The 23,536-nt window shown below is 50.0% G+C and overlaps 1 protein-coding gene across 3 annotated transcripts in view; it reads right to left on the minus strand.

Annotated features, from left to right (window-relative positions):
- Positions 1-23,536, minus strand: part of Snx29 (sorting nexin 29) — a 386,740-nt gene that overhangs the window by 15,223 nt on the left and 347,981 nt on the right. For all 3 annotated transcript variants that reach the window (XM_051167340.1, XM_051167339.1, XM_051167341.1), the window contains one exon: positions 2,874-3,013. In XM_051167340.1, coding sequence (XP_051023297.1) covers positions 2,874-3,013 — 140 coding nt within the window. The remainder of the gene's footprint in view (positions 1-2,873; positions 3,014-23,536) is intronic.

Raw genomic sequence — 23,536 nt, forward strand, 5'->3', positions numbered from 1 at the left:
CTGTCTGCAACTCCAAGATCAGACACCTTCACACAGACATGGATGCAGATAAACATCAATGCACATAAAAAATAAAAATTTAAAAAATTGGTTCACAATCTTGAACTGCTACAAAACCTTATGGGGTTGGTGTTTTAATGGCACCTTCACACAACTCTACCAATAAAAGACCCCAGTGAGATCCTAGAAGATGATAAGATGACATAGGCACAGCATGAGGCTGGCCCATGTGGCCATGTCTTAGGAAATGCATCTGTGGACATTCACTCACTAGACAGGACCTTTAAGGTCCAAAGTCAGTGTCTGAAAGAACCAAGGAGCACGCTACAGAGATTACTCACAGTAATGCTTTGAGGAATTGATTTCTTTAGTTGAGAAATGTGTGTAGTATGTATGTGTGCGTGCACATTTGTGTGTCTGTGTGTATAGGTGCCTGTTTGTATATGTGCATATCTGTGCACTTGTGTGTCTGCGTCTGTGTTTGTGTATATGTGTGACTCTGTGTGTATCTGTGTATGTGTGTGTATACATGTCTGTGAGACTGTGTGTATACATGTCTATGTGTGAGACAATGTATGTGTGTATCTGTATATACTTGTCTGTGTGTCTGTGTGTAGTGTGTGTGTATCTGTGTATATACTTGTCTGTGTGTGTGTGTGTGTATGTGTGTCTAACTGGAACTCTCTGGCTAGGCTCTTCATTAAGGATGTGGGTCTCATGGTCTTCTACGGGCAACACAGAGAGAAAACATGTTGGAGACCCCTGCCAACATGTGCAAGACTACAACATAGCTACAAATGACCTTTCTGAACTCCAAAACAAGAACCACCTGCAGCTTTCAACCTGCAGTCTCTCCTTGCTCACAAAAGACAGGAAGGATAGCTTAAATTTGCAATTTTAAGGAAAGCCAAAGGGATAGGCTATGTAGGGTTGATCAGAGTCTGGCCCAGCTTCTAGTCAAAATCCTGCTTCTCTAAATCTGCTCAATTTCCCTTTGATCTTAAAACCCACAAAATTTGACCCTGTGTTCTGTGTGCTAATCAGGAATAGAGCACTGATTCATACAAATCGCTGAGCCTACATCCCGTGCTGGACACAGCACTAACACACAGTTGCCACAATCCAGCAGCCAAGCATGGGGGAATAAACACTAGACTGGGGTGGCCAGACTGCTGGAGCCAGCTGGGGGACCCTGGTGTCCTTCAGAGGCCATCCTTCTCACCATCAGTCCTTCTGGGGCTGGCCTGGAAACTCTCCATACAACTGAGAACAAAGCCAGAATTTCAGAGGCTCTGAGGGAAAGGTTGATTCTCATCACATACCCAGGCAGGAGCTGTCTGTGAGAGATGAACTAGTGTCTTTCATGACGTAATGTGGCCTTCCCCACGTATAGACACCCAGACCCTGCCACTACTACTAACTAGATAGTGGAAAAATACAGTGCCCCAGCTCATCCAACTCATGCCTTTTAAATAGGGGAAAGGCATCTTTCAACACACAGTGCTAATGTATGTGTATGTCTTTTCACAAAACCTTGACACAATCAGAACCCGTGAGCGACTTTCTCAGCTACAACAAAGGGCCTTTTGCACAGCATAGATAGACTAGCTCTGTCTGTCTGATCAAAGCTCAACTTGGAAATTCTGGACACGTCCCAGAGACAGATAGAAATCAGCCCATTTTTGGCTACAGCATCTCTGTAGACATGAACAGCCCAGGTACTTTTATGCATATTGTGTTAAAGAACTCCAGTGGCAGGAAACTCGAGTTTTGTCCCAGCAAATTATACAGATGCAGACAAAGACTTCTCAAATGAAATCCTCAAACCCACCTGATGGGGACCCATGGGCTTTCTCCTAAAGCTTTTCACACCTGGCACTTGCACAAGGAGAGTATATTAGAAATAATGTCAGTACCTTCACAGCACCCTGAGACCATGAAAACCACAGGGCTTCGTGATCTTCATCTGAACTGCAAGGACATAAGTGCTCCAGGCAGTGAAGATACCAGGGACTGGCCATTGGCAAAGCTCCACTTCAAAGCACTGCCCAAATACATCTTGCCCAACAACAGCACCAAAGTAAGAGCATGGAGTCAGAAAACAGAGGTGCCAATGTGGTGTGGGACAAGTGCAAATGAACCTGCCATTGGAGGTAGAGATGCTGGGTCAGAAAGACAACAGTATCTGTTACAATAATGGACAATTCTGAATTGTCACCTTTTTGTAAGGGCATGACAAGCAAGCCTCCTCCTCTTTTATTATAAATTAAAATTTTAACTTTTATAAGCGATAGAAGGATTTGGACTTCATTTTAAGATGGTTTATGTTTAACATGGGAACCACTAAAGTACGTGGTGGTGAGAGTCAAGAGTTCTTCCTTGGTCTATTGACCCAAGGGCAAGAAACATCAACACTGAATGTTTCAGTTTGGGAACACCTCAGAAACTGAAAAAACAAAATAAAACTGTCTTTTCTTTGGCCAAGATCTACCAATGCTGTGACCAGTTCATGGGTAAAGGCACTTGCTGCCAAGCCTGATGACCCTAGGAACCACATGGTAGAAGGAGAAAAACAACTCCTGAAAGTTGCCCTCTGACTTCTGCACATGAGCTGTGGCACACACACAGATACATGCACACACAAATTAAAAATGTTTAAACTCGGTCCTGAACAGATGACCATTGAGGATGTTTCATGTAAATACCAGGCCTGCAAAGTGCCGGGTGGAATTTGCATTTCAGCACCACGGACAACTCCAACACCCTGCTTGGCAGCACCAGAGAAACTTCACAGAGCTGGGGGCTCCAAACTTGCAAAGGTGCAAAGGAAGCAGAGCTGGGTGCCAGGAGCATGCCTCCTGACAGGTACTCACACAAAGAAAGGTGCCAGCCGCACCAGAGTTTCCTTCTTCGGGTTGGCAGCAAACTCAGGCACCATCTGGATGACCTTGTTCATGACACTTCGTAGGTAGCTCTGGAGTTGCTTCCGTCGCTCTTCCACAAACTTGGCATCCTAGGAACACAGGTAAAGTGCGTGCACTCAGGGACTTGCTTCATCAGCTCAGAGAGGATCTTGTCTGACATGTACCCATGAGGGGACATCTTGCATAGGGGCTGGAGTACGGAATAATTGTTCAGCATGTGCAAGGCATTGTGTTCCATCTCCACCATCAATAAAGCTTCCCATGTGCTATGAGAAAAATGCCTGGGTACAGCACGCTCCCATGTGTGAGTGACTGAATCAATCACCAGGCATGCCTGCTATTTCTTGGGTGCCATCAGAGACCAAGGACAGAACAGTGAACACAAACAATCATTGCAGTGGCTCTGATGGAGCTCACAGACCACTGCAGGCAGCATAAATGCATCCAGTGACCGCACGGGAACACACGGCTATCAGTCACAGTGCTAGCCTCTAGAGTACATGCTTAATTTGCCTTCACAGGTTTTCAAAATACAAACCTGTCACTGATTACAAACAGTTTGAAATGTGGCTAGAGTAGTGTGGCACAGCCCTGAAGGCAGACACAGTGTCTGAGTCAGTCGCACCACTGATGTTCACTCAGAGGCTCCACACTCCTCATTCAGCCTTACTCCGTACAGCCAGCAGCCAGCACCATTGCACATGTGGCTGAACTGTTTACATTCCCTGGGCACCCTTACCTGCACACCTCCTAGACTGGCCATGGCTCAGTGCAAACCCCCGCCTCTGCTCCCTGCTGATGGGATTACAAGCATGTGCCATCATACTCAACTTTTTTCTTTAAAGGAAGTGAGCTAAGATTTTTTCCCTTTTACTTGGTGTTACTTTTACAGAATAATCTAACTCCCTGGCTCCTGCTGAACAGTTTAAACCTGAACTATTCAGAGTACTTCTCATGCCTTCCCTGTGCCCCGTGTTCCCTGTGAGCCATATCATTCTAAGACAACCAAGGTTGCTGATAGGTTTGGATGTGAAGAGCTAGCTCAAGGCAGATAAGCATGGACTCAGGTCTCCAAGGGGCAACTTCAGACCCTTCAACTCAGAGGACAACCCCCAACCTTCTGGAAAACCCTCTGGCCTTCTCTCACTGAAGGCGTCTGCATTCAGTTCACACAAGTTCATCTTTTTCCTTGGCTTTTGGTAGAAGGCCCTGCTGTGTGGACAGAGGGATGCCTGTCACCTCAGGCCATGGATGCCTGTCACCTCAGGCCATGGACAGCTGCCAACCGCTCTTATTCTGATCCTCAGCCTGCATCTCCATATAACGTATGCGCACAGGCACAGGAGACTGCATGCCAGCATCTCAGGAAAGCCATGCGGTCCCCTCTGTAAACAGCGATGCTTTCACTTTATTATGAAAGGATGGCTAGTTCTCAGGTGTCCCCAGTAACTCTCATCTAATGAAACTTTAACCATTTCCCACAGTTGCTTCATCATTTTGGCCTTTTCACCGTGCATTGCTGAGGAGTTAAAGCCAGGGCCTCGTGCATGCTAGGAAAGTGCTCTATATCTGAGCTCCATCCCTAGACCATGCTAAGGTAGATATAACTGGGTGTGGTGGTACATTACTGAGATCCCAACACAGAAGGATCAGGAGTTCAAGGCCAGCCTCAACTATGCAGCAAGTTTGAGGGAATGCCTGTGCTACATAAGACTCCACGTCAAAAACAGGGCAATAAAATAATGAACAATTACAGTCACTTGAAACTTCATTCTTAAATACTTAGTATATAATTCTGGAAACTTAGGACATATCCCTATGTGGCCAAACTTCATTATTATCTCCAACAAAGAGACTGTTCTTGGGTTGGTATTATCGACTAGCGTATCTGTAAAGGTGAATACACATTTTCAGAGGAGCCTGACGCTTCTGGAGGCATTTCTCGTTTTATGGCTTTGTTTTTGAGACAGATTCACATTTTGTATGCCAGGCTGCCTTAAACTTGTGATCCTTTTGCCTCAGCCTTGAACTCGAGTGCTAGGGCTACAGGTGTGTGCCACCACGCCTGAATCCTCTCGAAGGGTGGAGGGAGGTGTCAAGCCCAGACCTCAACCAGAAGCTCCCCTGCAGGCTGAGGGACAGTGTGGACAGGCGGTGTCGGCCCTTCTCATGAAGATGTCAGTGCCTGCCATTTTCACCACAAATGCTGACAGGAGTCCACAGACAAGGATTGACCCATAGGTGTGTTTTTGGAAGGATTAAAGCGGGTGATTTCTTTAAAACCCAGGCCCCTGGCTTCCCTTTCAACCCCAGCAGCTCTGTTGCCTGCCTTCCTTCACTGGTGTTTCTCTCCAACCCCATCCCAGTGCACAGTTCACACAGGTGGAGCCTCATCTGTCTAGTTCATCCTTCCTCACAAGATCCTCACATAGCACCTAACACAAAAAGAACCTTGAAAAACATCCTGGCTGAAATAACAAATAAAATACAAGATATACATCAGGAAGGCAAGATTGTGGCCAAAGAGAGCTTATGGAGGTCATGGTCCACGATCAGATGAGAGAACACACACATCCCAAGAAGGATGGGCGGAGAGGGCCAGGCTGGCCTGGACACAAGTCCTTGGTTCTAAAAGCTGTTGGATAGGATGGCAGTATGTCAGTGAGCTGGTCCTTCAGAGGCTGAGTGTCATCCAGGGTACCTGGGGTGGTATCACAGGCACATAAAGTCAGCCCTTAAAGGCTCCAGAAACTGGTGAGTTCTGCTTAGCTCCTGGGGGTGACAATCAACATGCAGAGTAGAAGTGATGGGGCAGGATGTGAGCCCAGCACGTGGCCTGCCAGACACCTCTGGTGACCACTTAATGAACTGCTGTTGCCCATGGACCTGCCGCTGGCTGGAGGCGTCTCTGAATACCACCGTCAATTACAGGTGGAGCTTTCACTGAGTAAGCAAGGGACCACAGGGACATTTATGGGAGTTTTCATCCCTTCCAGGAAAGGCCCACTTTACTTTGAGCTTCAGAAAAGAAGGCCAGCATTAAATCAGGCACTGCTCTCAATGAGGGAGGATGCTAAGCCTAGCTGTGCTCAGAATGCAGGCTTGGGTGCCTCCCATCTCAGGGCAGTTCCTGCCAGGGCTCTTCTCAAGCAAGAAAGGCTCTGCCCTCTGGAGGTGCTTTCCCAGACAAGGGAAGTCACTGCTTCCTGTGCTCCCTCATGTGCTTTCCAAGCACAATATGGCATCTCCTAAGGACAGTGTGTCCAGCCTGCCAGAAGCAGCAGACAGGCCAGTCAGTCCCTGCTGAGAGGCAGCAGCTTCATGGTCAGCAGGGTTAAAACAGGTCACTGGCCAGAGAATCTGCAAACCTTGAGGGAACCTGAGTTGGCCTCTGTGTGCCCATTCTGGTGCACACTAGCTCACCCAGCCACCTCTGCCTCCTGTGCACAAAGGAGCCAAGACTGCCTAGGATGTCCTGAATTAGACTACAGCCACAGGCAAGCAGGTTATGGCCAACACAAGGTGACAGGCCTGAACCCTCATGCAAAGGGCAGGCCATGAGGCCCTGGATCCCGGGAAAAGGTCCATTTCCATGGGTGATACCCTGAGGCTCCCATGTTACATGCGCACATCCAGGGACCAGTTGTGGGAGGCCACAGCCCTTACTGCAAACCTCCTGAAAATGTGTGTAAAGGTTCTTATTTACAGGAGGATGAAAATCAACACTGCTACAGACAATGAGCTGAGCACACGCCCAGCCAGGGCTTGACAGAAGCCTTCCCACAGCCGAGCATCCCCATCACACGGGGAGAGGTGCCTGAGACACAGAAACACACCTACACCCTTTCAGCCACTCTTTATGGGGCTGGAATTTGAACCAGGTTCCCTGACACTACCAAAAGAGAGGTCGGGGATCTACTGAAGACCTGCAGCCTGCTGTAGCACATTGTAGAACATGGCTTCTCACTTCACACACATGGAAACTAGTGACTAGGCTGGGAGCACCCTGGTTGGCTTCGGATGGTCCCTGGTAACTGCTGCCTGGGATAGAAAAAAAAAGGGCAGATTTGAGAGGATACCATACCATAGTCCCCCAAATCCCTTCCATAGATCCTTTGAGGTGCCTGGGCCAGATAGTCTACCCCAGACCCACTCTTTCTCTCAAATTCAGAGATGACAGATGGTAGCTGGACACACCAAGTAGCACTCCCACAGGATCAGTGGCATGTGCCAACTGTGAAAAACCATCACTGCCAACAGGAAAGAAAGCATGTCTGTTCTAGGATGGGCCCCAGGGATCAGCTGCATAGAAGCTGCACGCACCCATGTCATGTTTCCCATATTGATGCTAACAAGTGCAATGGCAGCCTTCACTGGGGGCTCACTCTGCACCCAGCCGGACTCAAGAGTTGACCTGTGACCTCAACACAGCCCTGCGGCAGACAAAGGCACTCGGGCTCTGGGGATCAAGTGTGTCTTCCAAATTACACAACTGAGGCTAATAGCCAACACCATCTATCTGACTTCTACCACCTGCCTGGAGAAGCAATGTACTGACACCAGGGTAGACCTGTAGCTTTGGCAAGGACAGAAATAAGAAACCAACTGCCCCCTGGATCTGGATGTAGAACTCTGAGCTCTTTCTCCGGCACATGTCTGCCTGAGTGCTAACATGCTAACATACTAACACACAATGCGGATAATGGACGAAAATCTCTGAACTATAAGCAAACTCCAATTATTGTTTTCTTTTATAAGAGTTGCTGTGGCCTGGTGTTTTTTTTCCCCCCACAGCAATGGAACACTGAGACACACACATGTTCATTTACTTACTTAATAGTAAGCACTGACTTGTTGCAAAGTCAGGGATCTGACCCAGGTCTCACATGCTGTGCAAACCTATCACCAAGCTAAACCCCTGGAGCCCAGACAGCTTCAGTTCAACAGATAACCTTTCCCCCCTAAATCTTGCCTTCCCAGCACTCACCCTCCCCCACCATGATGATGCTGAAGCAGCATTCGATTCCCATGGTCAGCTTTCACTTCCTGAGCTCAGCTGTCAGAGGGAGGCATACCCCCTCCTGAAATGGGGTGGGCACATGTGTTAGGCCCAGCTGTTGGAGCATCCACGAGCCTGCCCATGGCAATCACCCCAGTTATGGGCCCATGAGCATAGGCAGCATGAGGCTCAAACTCTGAAGTACCGAACATCATTAGGAGAGATTATAGACCTCAAGGACTGGGGAGCAGCCTGTGTTTGTGGATGGGAGACAGCACGCCTCACATTCATTTGCAGATTCTGTTAATATCTATCCAAAATCCAGTTGCTTTTTTTCCCAGAAATAACCCTAAAACACATACATACATACATACACACACACACACACACACACACACATACATAAAAGGAATCCAGAGTAGCCAAACTAATCTTGAAAAAGAATTAAGTGGGAGGACTCACATTTCTGAATTCCAGAACTTACTACAAAGTCCCTGTAATCAAGACATGGAACCAGCACAGAGATAAATATTTAGATCCACAAAGAAGAAATAAAAAGCAAAAAATATACCCTTGCACTTATGGTCAGCTGTTTTTTCTTTCCATAAAGTTTTCAAGACTGAGTAAGGAGAGAGCAGCCTTGTCTGCAGAGCTGCTCACTCACCCATCTGAGCATCCACACACAGTCAGCACAGCTCACCATTCCATCCATACACAGAAGTTACCTCAAAATGAGTCACGGAGCTGACTGGAAGAGCTGAGACTTAGAAACTGTAAAAATCAATCAATCAATCAAACAAACAAACAAAAAGTACTTCAGGAACAGGTCTTTGAGACCCTGTGTTTGGCAAAGCTTCCTTGTGCAAGACATTAAACAGGAATTCATCAACAGCAGAAACTATTTCCCACAAAGGACATCATCAAGAGGGTGAGAGGTAACAGGATGAGAGGGAAGGAGTATCTGCAAGTGTTGCACTGACCGGGGCTTCGTGTCTGAGGTATATAAACAGTTACCGCAGCCAAGCACTGTAAAGGGCAAATGAGTCAACAGACGTTTTTCAAAGACATGCGGAGAGCCAAGAGCACATGGGAAGATGCTGCGAGTGTGTAGGGAGGCACACATGACACAAGGAGGCAGGACTCTAAGCTTACGAGAGTGTGAGTGCTGGTGAGAGTAGAGAAACTACACATATGATCGCCAGCAAGCACGTAGCCGTCAGACAGGCTCAGAAAATGAAGCAGCCAGCTTGGAAAACAGACCATTCTTCAAAATGCTAAGCACTCCGTTAACATATGTAGTCCAAATGCTTATGCTCCTTCCAAATTAGTATTTGGACCCTAAACCCCGAAGCCAAGCATTGACAGTACATGCCTGTAATCCCAGAACATGGGAGGTTGAGGCAGAAAGATGCGGGGGTAGGGGGGAGTACAACACACAAGGCCTGCCCACGGAGGCAGCGACAAGTGAAATCTCTGGCAGGTGGAGCCCTTCTGAATGGCTAATGTGGTATATCCATACAATGGAATGCTATTTGACAATAAAAAGACAAGGCTGTTGCCTGCCACAACATGGATGACCCTTAAAAACAGTACTCTGTGAGTCACAAATGCCACACAGTACATAATTCTATTTAGAAGAAACTTTCATAGTAATAAATGTGTACTGACAAAAAAATGCAGCAGTGTTTCCTAGGGGTGGAGGGGGACAGGACATGGCTCAAATGGATGCAGAGTTTCTTCCTGGGATGATGAAAAATTTCTAGAATGGGCCATGATGATGGCTGCGCTGCTGCAAACATGCTGAGACCTGCTGGTGTGCATGCAAGTTGAACTGTTTAGTAGAAGGCTGGGAGATAGCTCTGAAAGCGTGAGGGCCTGAGCCGGAGCCTCAGAACCCATGTAGACGACACAGGCGTGGAGGGAGCCTGTGCTGGGGAACCTGAGACAGGCGGGTCCCTGGGGCTCACCGGCCAGGCATGGAGAGCTCCTGTGTGGATGCTCCTGAGCACCTGAGGAAGGACGCCCAGGGTGGACTCTAGCTCCCATGTGAAAACACACACACACACACACACACACACACACACACACACACACACACACACACACACACACACGGCACACCATGGCAGAGCTCACTTCTTGTCCTGGGCTACCGTTTCTTCTGGGAATGATACTAGCCAACAGCAAGGGGGAGGTTGGAGATGAGGGCTTACAGGACCCTGGAGCCAACCACACTGGCAGCCTGGTCTGCACTCGCTCCATAGCTCTGCTGCTCTGGGGGCTGTCTGCTCAGCTTTTCACTGCAGTTTGGATCCTCTGAGGCAGGTCACAGGCTCCCCTCTTACCTGAAGTGCCCACCCTGGGGCCCTCCCTGCAGGCTCAGCATCCTCCCAGTGTTCCACATTAAAGCAAAGCCTCTCTCCCACCTGGTGGTACTTGCACACTGCTCTGTAACTCAGGTGCTTAAAAATACACACGAGCCAGGTTATTTTCACTGGGATCCTCCTCCCCCATTATTTACCTAGCACCTGTTTCACAAAAGGGAGTTCAGTAGAAAAATTAGGGAAGAGGCAAGGGAGAGAGAGAGTGAAGTAGCTTCATGCAGCAGAGGTGGGTGGAGGTCCCTAGAGGGCGAGGACTCCAGCAGGCTACTGCAGGGCCCAGCAGAGACCATCAGCCCCTCCTCAGTGATGATTTGCACAGGAACAAGAAGAAAAGCCCTGGACCCGTGGCCGCGTCTACAAGGCCTTACTGCTGATTCACCCATCCCAAGGTCTACTCAGGCGCTAGTGGCTATAGCAACTGCAAACTCATAAACGTAAGGGTACTCCAAGACAGCGGCTGCAGCTGTTCTGTGAGCTGGCGAACGCCTGTGACTTCCGGAGGTGATAGAGTCCCCGGAGCCATCTGCTGTTAGGTTTGGCCACTCAACTCCTCTGGTAACGTTCACTTTACCTACTTTAACTGCTTTGATCTGTATCATGGATGCCTCTCACAGGCTCATATATCTGGACTCTTGGCTCCAAGCTTGGGGTACTGTTTGGGGATGTTAAACTTTAAGAGGAGGGATCCAGCTGGAGGAAGTAGAGCATTGGGGTCAGGTCCTTAGGGTTATGCTAACCCTGCCTACTTCCTGTCTTGTCCTTTGGTTTGTGGTCTGCTAGGATGGTCAACAGCCTCCTCACATGTTCCTGCTACCATTAAGTTCTGGCTAAATACATGGAGCCAACAACGCATGGGCTGTGGCCCACTACACCATGTGCCCAGGTAAACCTTCCTCTTCGGTTATTGATTCCATTAGTGCCATAGTGACAAGAATGGCTAACAAACACAACTGGGCTAGATACAGGCTGGACCTTGGACTGGCCCCGCTGTACCTCAATTTCCTCATCTGAAAAATGGGGCTCACTAAAGGGAGTTGATGAGAGTGGTGGGCGGTGGGTGGCATTAACAGGCACTTGGACCAGGTGACCCAGGACATCACACATTCTACCTTAGCCTGACAGACAGCAGTACCAGAGGTTTCTGAATGCCTCCTGTGGAACCAATATTTACATGACCCCCCAGTGACCGTATCTTTCTGCTTGAGGGCACTGAGTTATAGCAGGCTGGTTAGTTTACACTAGTGTTGAGCTTTAACTATGTGTCCTAACCCTAGAGCCCCACCCCTCAGCGTTCCAGGGGAGAAGATGCCCAGCGCAGCCCAGTCTGACCTTGTTCCAGCTCTAGCCTTGGTGGAAAAGCTCACAAGCCTGTATTGGGTTTCTGCTGCTTGGGTCACAGGTATCCTGAGCCTGTGCACAGAAACTCAAGTCTCCAGAGAGGACAGGCACCTTTTCATCTAAGCAGGAAAGGGCTGGGGACACAATGCATGGTGTGGAACTAAAATATGGCCAGCAAGGTCTTGTGCTGAGCCTGCCTAGCCACTGCAGCCTCCCAGATAATAGTGATAGGCTCACTGCCTCTCACCCGACGTCTTGACTAGCTCACCTCTGCTACAGCCCCACCTGGTCACCGCAGAGTGCTCGCTCGGCACCATCCAGAGGCTTGTTTAGCATCTCCTATCTCTGCTGTGCTCAATGCCCCACAGGGCAAGGTGAGCACTGTCCACACCTCTGCTTCAGGTCCCTGTGCTGAATGACCACAGTGAACAGCACCTGGGAAGTGCAGGCCTGTGCCCTGCCTGCCTCTGCCTGTCGGGGTGACAACAGGACACAGCCCCCTCCTGGTGCACAGATGTCAGCAGGATTCTGAGGTGGCACAAGAGAGTCTGGGAAAGACACGGCCCATTGCTTGCCCAGCTTGGGAACTGCCTCACCCACATGCACACCTGGAGGGTCTCTGGAGCACAGCGCCACCCACTGGAAAGGGGCAGTCTTGGGTTTGACTGCCTCTGGACTCAAAGTATTTGTAGCTTCATCAATACTGAAAAAAGCTGACAGCAGGATTTGCTGTGGCACCAAAGGAAATGGCCCCAGGAAGAGGGCCAAGAACCCCAGTCCACTGCTGCTCCTGAGGGAGGAGCCCTAGGAAGGGTTCTAAGCTGGGCTCTCTTCCTCTATTGCAGGAGGCAGGCAGGAGCCAGAAAGGGAGAAAAGAAAAATCAAAGGTGGGGATCAAACAGGAAGCCACCTGGCAGTTTTGTGCTGAGTCTGTGTCCAGCTTCCCAAAACACTGACCCGCCCGTCTGTCCCACATGAGTCTGTTACCAGTGCACAAAGCCACTTGTGATGCCCTGTGGGTGAAGGTCAACCAAGGTGATACGTCACTGCTGGCAACTGCTTCCACATCCACTCTTGTCTTTCAGGGGGTGGTAATTCCACTCTGGCTGACAAGAAGGAAAGTGTGTGTGTTTGTGTGTGTGTGTGTTTTGAAGAAATTCTATGCTTTCATTTCAGACAACACTCTCTATCACCTGGGCCACCATTCCAACACAGCTCAGACACCAAATACACGTTCCCAGGCCTTTGGAAGCATGGCTCTGATGTAGTTAGTTCCCCGCTGCACACAGGCTGACACATGGTAGCTACTCAAGAAAGAGGTGGCCGGTACCAGGGTGAAGGGCCGCGGTTTGAGTAGGACTTACTCATGAGCATGACTTGGTTGGTGTCGGTCAGTGTGACAGAGCCTGGCACAGCACAGAACCCAGCATAAAGCTACCACAAAAGCAGATACTCCCTCTGCTCGTGCTGCTTCCCTGACAGAAGGAACCAGGAAGGGAAGGTCGTGTCTGCCTAAGGAGGATCACGCCTGGCATGAAGGATAACTTAGAGAAAAGTTGCAGAGTGAGAAACTCTCAGATAGCAAAGAGGAGTCATGAGTGGTACCCACGAGTCACCCCTGGACACCTACATCCAGCCATTGCTGAAGTCACTCTGTTACACAAGCCAGCACGTTCTCATCTGTTGCTGTGGCTGCATGGTGACAAAATTCAGAAGCTGTCACAGCAGGATGCGGCAGCAGGCTCATGCCTGGGAAGGACCCACTGCACTGACCACTGACCAATGGCTGCTTGATTGCCGCAGAGCGCTGTCCCCTCAGGTGCCACTATGAGTGTCCATAACCATCACTGTCACTGCCCTTACTGTGAGACACAAGGCAGATTTCAGGAGTGTGGCCACCGAGTAACCAGCTGACAAGTTCTGCCCCAGAGCTCTGTCCAGCACTGTTCTAGACGTCACATGAAGACCACAACACCAGTATAAAGGGACCTCAGCTCCAACAGGTTGTCCCTGCCTTCTAAGTCCCCTTCCAGCCTTCAAGGGCTCTTGTTAGCTTGCTCTGGCCTGTGCTCCTAGGTCTCCTGCACACTGACCCCATCCCCACCTAACAGAAACCCAGTTCTTCACCTGCAGTCACCCCATCCATCACTAGCAGTCACCCATCCTCCACCTGCAGTCACCCATCCTCATCGTCCTCCACCTGGAGTCACCCCATCCCTGACCTGCAGTCTCACCATCCTCCATGTGACATCTCTAAACTACAAACCACACCATATTCTCCTTCGCTGAAGTTTCTGTGGCTCTATCCTGGCACACAGGTACCTGCTTTTACAGAAACAAACTACTAAACATGCAGTCATGCTAAAGCTACTAAGAGGAAAAGGAACCAAGAAAGCTGTCCTCAAGGGGGTGAAATCGATGAGCAGGAGGCCTCAGAAGACCCACTGTGGTCAGGCAAAATGCAGGAACTGTGCATGCAAAGGTCCTGAGGCAAGAAGGGGATTGAGTGCTCAGGTGTAAAGGGGAGGCAGGTGTTATTCTATGAGGTGTGGCCACCAGGAGGCCTAGGAGATTAAGTCAGAGTGTGCACATGGCAAAGCCTATGCTTTGTGAGTGGTGCCTGCGCATAATTAGCAACCAGGACTTGCCATTCTTATTAGGACAGCCCTGCTGATTCGAGCAGGGTTCTGTTTATTTCCTGCTAACGGGAGGAAGGCTGCCTGGTTCATGGGGAAAGCCACACACCAGATCAAAGGCTCCTTTGTGACTCAAAACAGTTCCATTTTCAGCGGCTTATGAGGATCAGACACTTGGCTCAAAAAAGCTTCAAAACTCATTACAAAAAAAGAGAACTGCACCTTCCCTCACAAGGCAGGAGCCCCAGGAAACTAAATGAGGAGAATGTTCTGGGGGGCTGAGCCTAATGCTTCTGTGACCTGGGAGAGAAACAGCGCTCCAGAATAAGCCCTCTGCTACTTAAGGCAAAGCTTCCACAGCCATTCCATGAGAGGCCTGGGAGGCTGGTGCGACGGCTACTCTTGGTTGTCAACTGGTCTAAAACTCAAATGGCTGGGCACACCTGTGAGCCATTTTCTTCTTAAATCATTTGAAGTGGCTGGATCTGGAGGCAGGAAGACACACCTATCCTCGGGGCCATACTTTCTGCTGACAGCTTATATGAGCACATGGACGAAGGGCGTGCTTTATGGAAGGACATGCTCATTGCCTGCATGCCCTCACTCTCATTGCAAGTCCATTCCTTCGCTGGCATGAGAGCCTCCTTCTTCAAGAATTTTGTCATATACAGAAACCCAGCTCAGACATCCAGCCGCATGGACCTTCCACTGGCAGGCAGCCATTACTGTTCTAGCTGGACCATAGCCTACAAGCCATTCTGATAAATCCCCCCTCTCTGGAAAAAATATATATATATATTCATTCATTTATTCATTCTATAAGTTCTGTTCCTCTAGAGAAACCTGACCAGGTAGGTATTTACCTCTTAAAGAATGTGCACTTGACCCTGAGCCATCTCTCAGCTCCAAAGAATGCTCACTAAAGAACATGATCTTGGGTTTACCGAGATGCCTGTGGCTGTGGGCAGAAATGCCTCAGGAGTATGAGGACCTGAGTCAGTTCCCAGGACTCAAATAAAAAATCCTGGTATGGTGGCATGCGCTCATAATCCCAGAGGCAGAGACAGGCAGATCCTGGGGTTCTCAGTGGCCAGTCAGTCAGCCTGATTGATGAGTCTCAGGTCAACGAGAGACCTTGTCTCAAAAAACCAATGATACCCAAGGGTGACCTCTGCTGTCCGTGGGTTTGTACACATGCATGCACACACAAAGAGCACAATGCAGGGCCTAATGTCCCTCCATGCAGAGAAGTGCAAACCTAGCCTCTGTTTACATGAGGCCTATGCAAGCCTCCAGGTGTGCATGAACTTCTCAGAAGTTACTGCGCGAGGTGGAAATTCCTCAGCTGGGCGGGCTGACTGGCAGGCGCGTAGTAAGTGTTCACAACAACATGAGGGGGGCTGTGCTGGAGGTGGGGTGGACACAGCACACAAGGGGAGGAGGCAAGGTCCGGTTTCCAGGAATAAAGGAGTCCACGCTGCCACCTCCACAAGGAGACAAGACATGTCTTCATAAAGCAATGCGAAGACAAAGAGCAACACCTGCGACAAACAGATTCCAGAACCAGGAGGAAGGAAAAGGCCTTGCCCGCAGCAGCAGCAGCAGCAGCAGCAGCAGCAGCAGCAGCAGCAACAACAACAACAACAAAGACCATGGGCTTACGAGGCTCACAAACAAAGAAAAGGACAATTTAACAGCTAATGTCACCCAGTCCTCAGGAATCCAGAGAGGGCCCAGTGTTGGCAAAACAGAAATGAGACAGGCGCTGCTGAGAGATCAGGATCTGCCTCCAGCCACTGACATGAACAAGTGAGGCTACCTTGGGGATAAGTTTGGCAAGAGTCCAACAACAGAATGAAGACACGACTGTCTCATCATGCCCAAGGCCTACCTAGGGAAACTGAGTCCAAGTAGACATGACGTGTTGGTGGGCACAGGATGCCTCTGTTTACAGTAGCTAAGCAGGCATGGTGGTACATACCTATAACCCCAGCAATCAGGAAGCTGAGGCAGGGGGATTATGGGTTCAAGGATAATGTGGAATAGAATACAGCGAGGCACTATCACACACACACACACACACACACACACACACACACACACCGCAAAAAAAAAAAAAAAAAAAAGCAAACTGGAACATTGTTTAAATGACTAAGTCTCAGAAGCCTCTGACAGCACTGAAGAATACCAGAGGGGAAGGATACATAAAGAGCGGCATCATTTATGCAGTCATAAAGAGAGATACTTTTATAATCCCACCATAAAAGCAAGAAGGCAGGGACCAGAGGAGCCAATAGCTCTATGCTGCTCCCCTCTGGGACAGGGGCTGCTATGAGAACTCAGCTGTATTTATGATGCTTAATTTCTAAACATTAACATTCATTCCATCTGGACATCGATATGTGCTTATTCATTACAGCTTTCTGTGTACTCTGGGGACTATCAGAAAATTTGCAATTTTTTTTTAGGAGCTTAGAAGTAGATAGGACAAAATGGTTGTTGATTCTAGGTAGTTGGAAAGATGGGTGGTTTTCTTATTCTATGAGTTCCTTCCTTTTCCCTTCTTTAAAGAACCATACTGGCAGGTGTGGTGGCTCACGCCTGTAATCCCAGTGCTGGGCAGGCACGCGCCAGAAAATCACAGTCCCACACCACCCTGGGCTACAGAGAAAAACCCTAGTTCAAAAACTAAAAATGAAAAAAGGCGTTCAACACACTATATGACTAGCAATTCTATCTCTGAGTTCAGACCCCAGAAAGCAGAAGAGACGGTAGACGGTTAAACGCAGCGTGATTTATAATTGGCCAACGCCATCTGAGCTCTAGAATCAGAAAAGATACTTAAACTGTGGTGTCTTCACAGTGTGGAATACTATACAGCACTGAAGGGGAACCAGCAGGTATCCCACACAGCAGAGAGGGAGTCTGACTACGGTGGTGTGGAGAGAGAAAGTCAGAGAATTCCAAGCTCCGAATTCCTCCATGTAAAGCTCTCAGGCCTTAGATCATCTTTGTGATTAGAAATCAGGACCAGGACTGTGATGCCTAGTGCAGCTTGCAGGGGTGCTGCGGTGTGTTCACTGTGGGGAGATCATGTTGGAAGCTGCACCCCAGATAAAAAAAACACCAGAGCCTGGAATCACCACACTTTGCATCTAGATGCTCAAGAGTCATGCAGGGTGCCTAGGCTACACAGTGAGGCTGGGCCAAGCTACACCACACAGAGAGGTAGCCCTTCCTCAGCAAGGTCAGGGGAGTAAAGGACAAAAGGAGTGACGCCCCACACAGAGGCCCAGCAGTGACTGGCCTCGTACTGGTAAATCACCTACAGGGCGACACTAGCACTGCAGAGGACAGCATGGCCGCAAAGGGTGCACTGTCATACCGTAATGTATGTCAGGAAGCAGAGCATCACCAGGCGGCAGGGCCAGAATCAGGTGTCACGACTACCCCCCCCCCCCCCAGGAACCTACCTCTCCTAAAGGTTCCACAACCTTCCAGAACAGCAGCAGCAACTGGGGGCCAAGTGCTCAAACACATAAGTGCAGGGAAGTTTCAAACCAAGCATACAGCAGCCACACGAGTGCGGCTCCCTTTGTGGGGCGTGAGCTACTCTGGCCGCAGTACATAACAGCCACCTCACGTATGCTCACAAGGACCTGAGCTATCCGCATGCTGCCATGCAGCCAGCTGACACAGCTGCTGTGTGACTTGCCCAACGTTACACGGTGGGAAGGACCTGAAGGAGGCTTATACTCTCTGCCCCTAGATCTCATGGCTTCTGAAGGAGTCCTGGGCTACAGGGAAAAAGAACGATCGAGTCCCCAGAAAGCTGGGGGAGTGAAAACAACGAAGATGCTGGGGATCAGAGACACTGGAAATACACATGTTTCCCCCGGATGCCAAAGACTGTGGTACCCAGCCCTGCATGCGCATGGGAGCACTGGAGGGGAAGGTGGCAATTATTCTCAATTACTCAAGAAGAGAGTGAGAGCCCAGAAGGACTCTTCTCTGGTGCCATTTTAATCAGCTGTCCAAAAACACATGCAAGCCTAGCAGATGGAACGCAGGTTAAGTATATTCTGAAGGCCTTTCAAGCTGGAGGGGGAGATTAAATAATGATACACAAGCAATCCAGCAGCCTAGAGACATTGTGGACAAGACCAAATGCCCGGCAGAGAGTCAAGTGTCAATTAGGAAAGCAGCAGGCTTGGCATAAAAACAGGCTCTCCAGCTCTCACAGACGGAGCTGAAGTGGGGAGAGAGGCAGTTGTGACCGGCTAGTTGGGAAGGCTGCCCCCAAATGTTACAGAGCTCCTCTCTGTCGTGGTTTGGGCTTGGTGAGAAAGGTCTCTTTCTGTAACCCAGGCTGGCCTGCAACCCGCTGGATAGCTAAGGCTGATCTCAAACTCAAGCCCCTCCAGACTCAGCCTTCGGAATGCTGGGACCACGTGCTGAGGAGGTTGAACATTCTAACATCAGCTTTCCAATGTCTGGAGGACAGTGGGCAGATCAGATGGTACCACATGAGAACCAACCATCTCTTTCAGTGGCCACTATCTGTGCATCTATGCCAGCACCTGTAAATCAAATGAAAGAAGAAGCCAGAGAAAGGAAGCTGATGAACAAATGGTCACCACATATGACCTCTAGTGCTTGGGACGTGTCACAGGTCCCTTCATTCTCCGTGCTTGCTCTGACCACAAAAGCCAACATCTGCTGTCCACGGTGTCACAAGAGAAAGAGAACTGTGCATCGGGCTGCTGGTGTGGCGCGCAGGGGAGAAAGCCACGAGTGTACATCGGGCTGCTGGTGTGTCACGCGGGGGAGAAAGCCACGAGACCAGACAAGGCTTCCTGGAGGTGTTGTAGGCCAGAATATCTGACAGCCAGAGCAGCCTTGAGTTCAGCCTCTCTGTGCCGCAGGCAGCAGACATGGGATGAGTGGCACACACATTTCTAGTTCTTTACAAATGATTGTATTTTATCTGTTTATGAATTTGTTTGAAAAGTCTCTCCTCAAAGCCCCAATTCCCTCACTTCAAGGCTAGGCTCATATGTGTCTGTCCTGAGGTGGCTTTCCTGGCAAAATGACTCTGTCTACTAGAAAGTCCCTTCAATGCCATTTACTGATTCAGGACAAACCTGGGCTCCTCTCTGGCCTCACTCAGGACAAAGCACCCAGCTTGCTGCAGAGCGCACGGGTAGAGCGGCTTCTGGCTTTCTTTGGACATTGCTCTCTTACTCCCCAGTCTCTCTTTGGAAGACTAACCATTTCAGATGTTGGGGGTCTCACACCCCATCTCTCCACTCCACTCAGGTCTTCATCACCTTTGTGTTGTGTGCACAGGGGGAGCCCCCAGGTACTGCAGCCCCACACAGACACCTGAGGGCCACAGTTCTAGAGGCCAGTGTTAGGTGAAGAGGGAGACTGGTACAGAGGCTGTGGGAGAGGGAGCCTGCTCCTGCCTCTCTGTCATCCATGTGCCCCGGGCCTTAGCAGGATGCTCACTGGTCCTGAGCCCCAGCTTTCTGGCATATATACATTTCATATAAGGCTCTCAGGGAGTGCACAATGAGAAAATTAATAGACAGCCATGGCTGTATGTAACAAGCTTGGCATGGGATACCAGGGTTCAGAGTGCTGGCAGGGCCACCTGTGCCAGGCTTGTCCCATGCATAGGCCCAGAGTCTCAATGTCACCAGCAAGGAGCAGAACTAACGTCCTCTTGCCCCACCTTCTGCCCTGCTTCACACCTCTTTTTATTTTTAAACAGGCTGGAGCCAGGCACTGAACACTACCAAATGTTCCCCTAAGCACTTTAGAATTGCCGCCACCTTTGCGCGTCACAAAAACAATACTAGAAGTGCTATGGCTGTCCCTGGTTATTGGAGAAAATGGGCACAGAGAGGTCAGACATCTAGGAAAATCAAAGTCTTCCTTTCCCTGGCTTCTTCTGGCTCTTCTCCCCCACCCCCACGTTCCCCACTCCCACTCCTTAACTCGCAGGGTCTAGCATGCGCATGTAAAACAGAACAAACTAACAGGTGGCTTGTCTCCCGTGTGCTTCTGCTGTCCAGGAAGGTTTACACAGGCCTGAGGACGGACTGTGAGGAAGGTGCGTCAGCTCCACACATGGCCCCCAAGTGGGAATGGAAATGGGGTGCTAGGAGCATGTGAAAGGCCCAGCAGGAAAGAGAAGCCCTCTTAGCTGATTTCCCCAGTTGCCTGATTCCCACAGCACCAAGACTCACAGACTCAACACGAAGGTCACCAGCTAGGCAGGGCTGACCCACGCCTGCTCAGCTGCCCTGCGGCCTTCAGTGACACGCTGTACTTCTGCACAGCATGTAGTTTTGTACTGAAGACTAGGGCCCCACAGACTATCTGCTGGGCTGGACATGAGCCTTGATGCTGTAAAGGTGAGATGGCCTTGGTCAAATCACTTCACCTATGCCTGTTCCGCCCAGTGTAAAGACAGATAATAGACACGTCTACTATAGTCCAGAAGAGGAGGTATGCAGTAGGCAGGAGGGCCCCGCATGCAACACTTAACCACGCCCAGTGCCCACGGCCTGTGAGTGGGTGGCTTAGCAAGAAAGGGCAAGCTGAAGGAAGGACCCTGCTGAGAGGGGAATCCCACATCCATCTCCCACCCCCCACCCCTACACAGAGCAAAGTGTCCCCCTGCTTCGGTTGGCAGATGTATCCACATGAGAAGCAAATAGGGGGTGCGGGCACGTGCCAAGGAGTACAGGTGCCTCCAGAGGTCTGAGTGGGCAGCATGATGGGTTCTGCCCGGAGCTTACAGCAGAAACACTGCTCTCACGATACCATGATTGTCCCTTAAAGGTCGTTCACTGCTTTTGACCATTGGGACGCTTTCTTCTTTGCTGTACCTTGCTTTTCTCAGGCTGCCCTATGGAGCCTGGGCTGGCCCCTCGCTCTTGCTCCTCCCTGTGGCCCTTTATTATTACACTCATCTCGATCTCCCATCACCCAGCACAACATCCCATAACCTGGACACACCCAGTACAAGGATGGATTCTTTATCCTCCTTTGAAAGGCTACCAGTTCCACTTTCACGCTTCCCTCTTAGGGCCCAGGAGCTGCCTGGGGGCCGATTTCAGCAAGGGAACAGACACATCTCAACAGGCACCGACCTCTTCCTGTGTGTTTTTACTGAGCATCTGAAGGAATAATTCCTCTTGGCTCAGTGCCAAGTGAGTGTTCAGCGGGCCTATGATTCTCCACTCCCACCTACTCACCAAGCAGTAACAGGACCAGTACCGAGTCCTGCCCAAGCCTGGAGCCTGCAGAGGTATTCAGGTGGTCAGTGGCCACATGTGGCCTAGTGTGCCTGGCGTCTAGCACATCTTGTACAACATACCCAGAACAAAGAGGGGGAGAGCCGCCTTCAGCCGACCAGCAATTTTTCTGCTGTTAGAACTCAGTTGAAGAATTCCTGCTGGGACCCACTGCCTCACAGTCGCCATAGTCACTGCTACTAGTGACAGCCAGCACTGTGGGGGAAGTACACAGACGCTCGTGGGGCGCATAAACCAGACTACGCAGGCTATTCCCTGAATGGTGCTCATGCCAGTCAACTCAGGAGTGAGTCAGTTAACAGCCAAGGCACATAGTGACTGGGTGTTCATGACTCAGTCACCCCCAAAATGTCATGTATGGATTCTCCTTCATGGTCCAAACAGACAAGTGAGTCACCTTTGAAATACACTGATGAAAGAAAAGATCCCAACATGGTGACTTTTCTGGAAAATCTATACTCAAACTTTCTAGAAATTTTGTCATCAGGACAGCAAAGCAGATTCTAAGGTCCAGGGCCCACACGAATCCACAAAAGCTTGGCCTTTAATAGAGTTCGTCAAAGGCCCTGGTGTGTACTGACAGTTCTAAACCCCAACTCAGTCCTCTCTTGGAAACTGAAGAAATTGGTGTTTAGTCAAAGTGGACTGAAGGGAAAGTGTGTGTGCCTCACCCTCATGTAAGGTCAAGATCACTGTGGAGAAATAAAAAGGCGCATGTCAGGGTGAGGCTGTGGCTAGCGGCTGGAGGTCCACTGTGTCTCCCTTCCCCACCCGGGTCTGTGGGCCAGTCTTTTTCTTGCTTACTGGTGCATAAATGAACTTGAGGATGAAAGACACCACCTGGCATAGCCTGGCTCAGGGTAAACTGGACCAGGGTTATCTACCGCAGATGGAGGCGTCCCCTGCAAGCAGAGACCAGGTGATCTACTGCAGATGGAGGCGTCCCCTGCATGCAGAGACCGGGTGATCTACTGCAGATGGATGCGTCCCCTGCATGTAGAGACCAGGGTGATCTATCACAGATAGAGGCATCCCCTGCATGCAGAGACCAGGTGATCTACTGCAAATGAAGGCATCCCCTGCATGCAGAGACCAGGTGATCTACTGCAAATGAAGGCATCCCTTGCATGCAGAGACCAGGTGATCTACTGCAGATGGAGGCGTTCCCTGCATGCAGAGACCAGGTGATCTACTGCAAATGAAGGCATCCCTTGCATGCAGAGACCAGGTGATCTACTGCAAATGAAGGCATCCCCTGCATGCAGAGACCAGGTGATCTACTGCAAATGAAGGCATCCCTTGCATGCAGAGACCAGGTGATCTACTGCAGATGGAGGCGTTCCCTGCATGCAGAGACCAGGTGATCTACTGCAAATGAAGGCATCCCCTGCATGCAGAGACCAGGTGATCTACTGCAAATGAAGGCATCCCTTGCATGCAGAGACCAGGTGATCTACTGCAGATGGAGGCATCCCCTGCATGCAGAGACCGGGTGATCTACTGCAGATGGAGGCGTTCCCTGCATGCAGAAACCAGGTGATCTACTGCAAATGGAAATGTCTCTTGCATGGGGGCCCACTACGAAGACGAGCCACACCCAGTCTCTACTCCACATAGCACAGACAGGGTTGCCATCTGCTCTTTCTAGATGACTGAACCCTAGAAGGCCTCACTCCTCCGTCCTGAGCCCCCATTTGGTGAACGTGGCTCATGGGACTGGCACTCTTGATAGATGTGCCTCCGTGAAGGCTTACAAAACGAGGAGGGGTGGTGGAGGAAGCAAGGGGTGAAAGAGGAGCTGCGTCAGCCTCCTCCGAGAATGTGCTTAGTGGTATAAGGTGTGTGGTAGATTGAGGCAGTTCCTAGAACCTTATGTGGCAAATGGCCTTGGCAGATATGATTAACGTGAGGACCTTGAGTTGAGAGA

Source organism: Acomys russatus, chromosome 25 (assembly GCF_903995435.1).
Source record: "Acomys russatus chromosome 25, mAcoRus1.1, whole genome shotgun sequence".
Classification (NCBI taxonomy): Eukaryota; Metazoa; Chordata; class Mammalia; order Rodentia; family Muridae; genus Acomys; species Acomys russatus.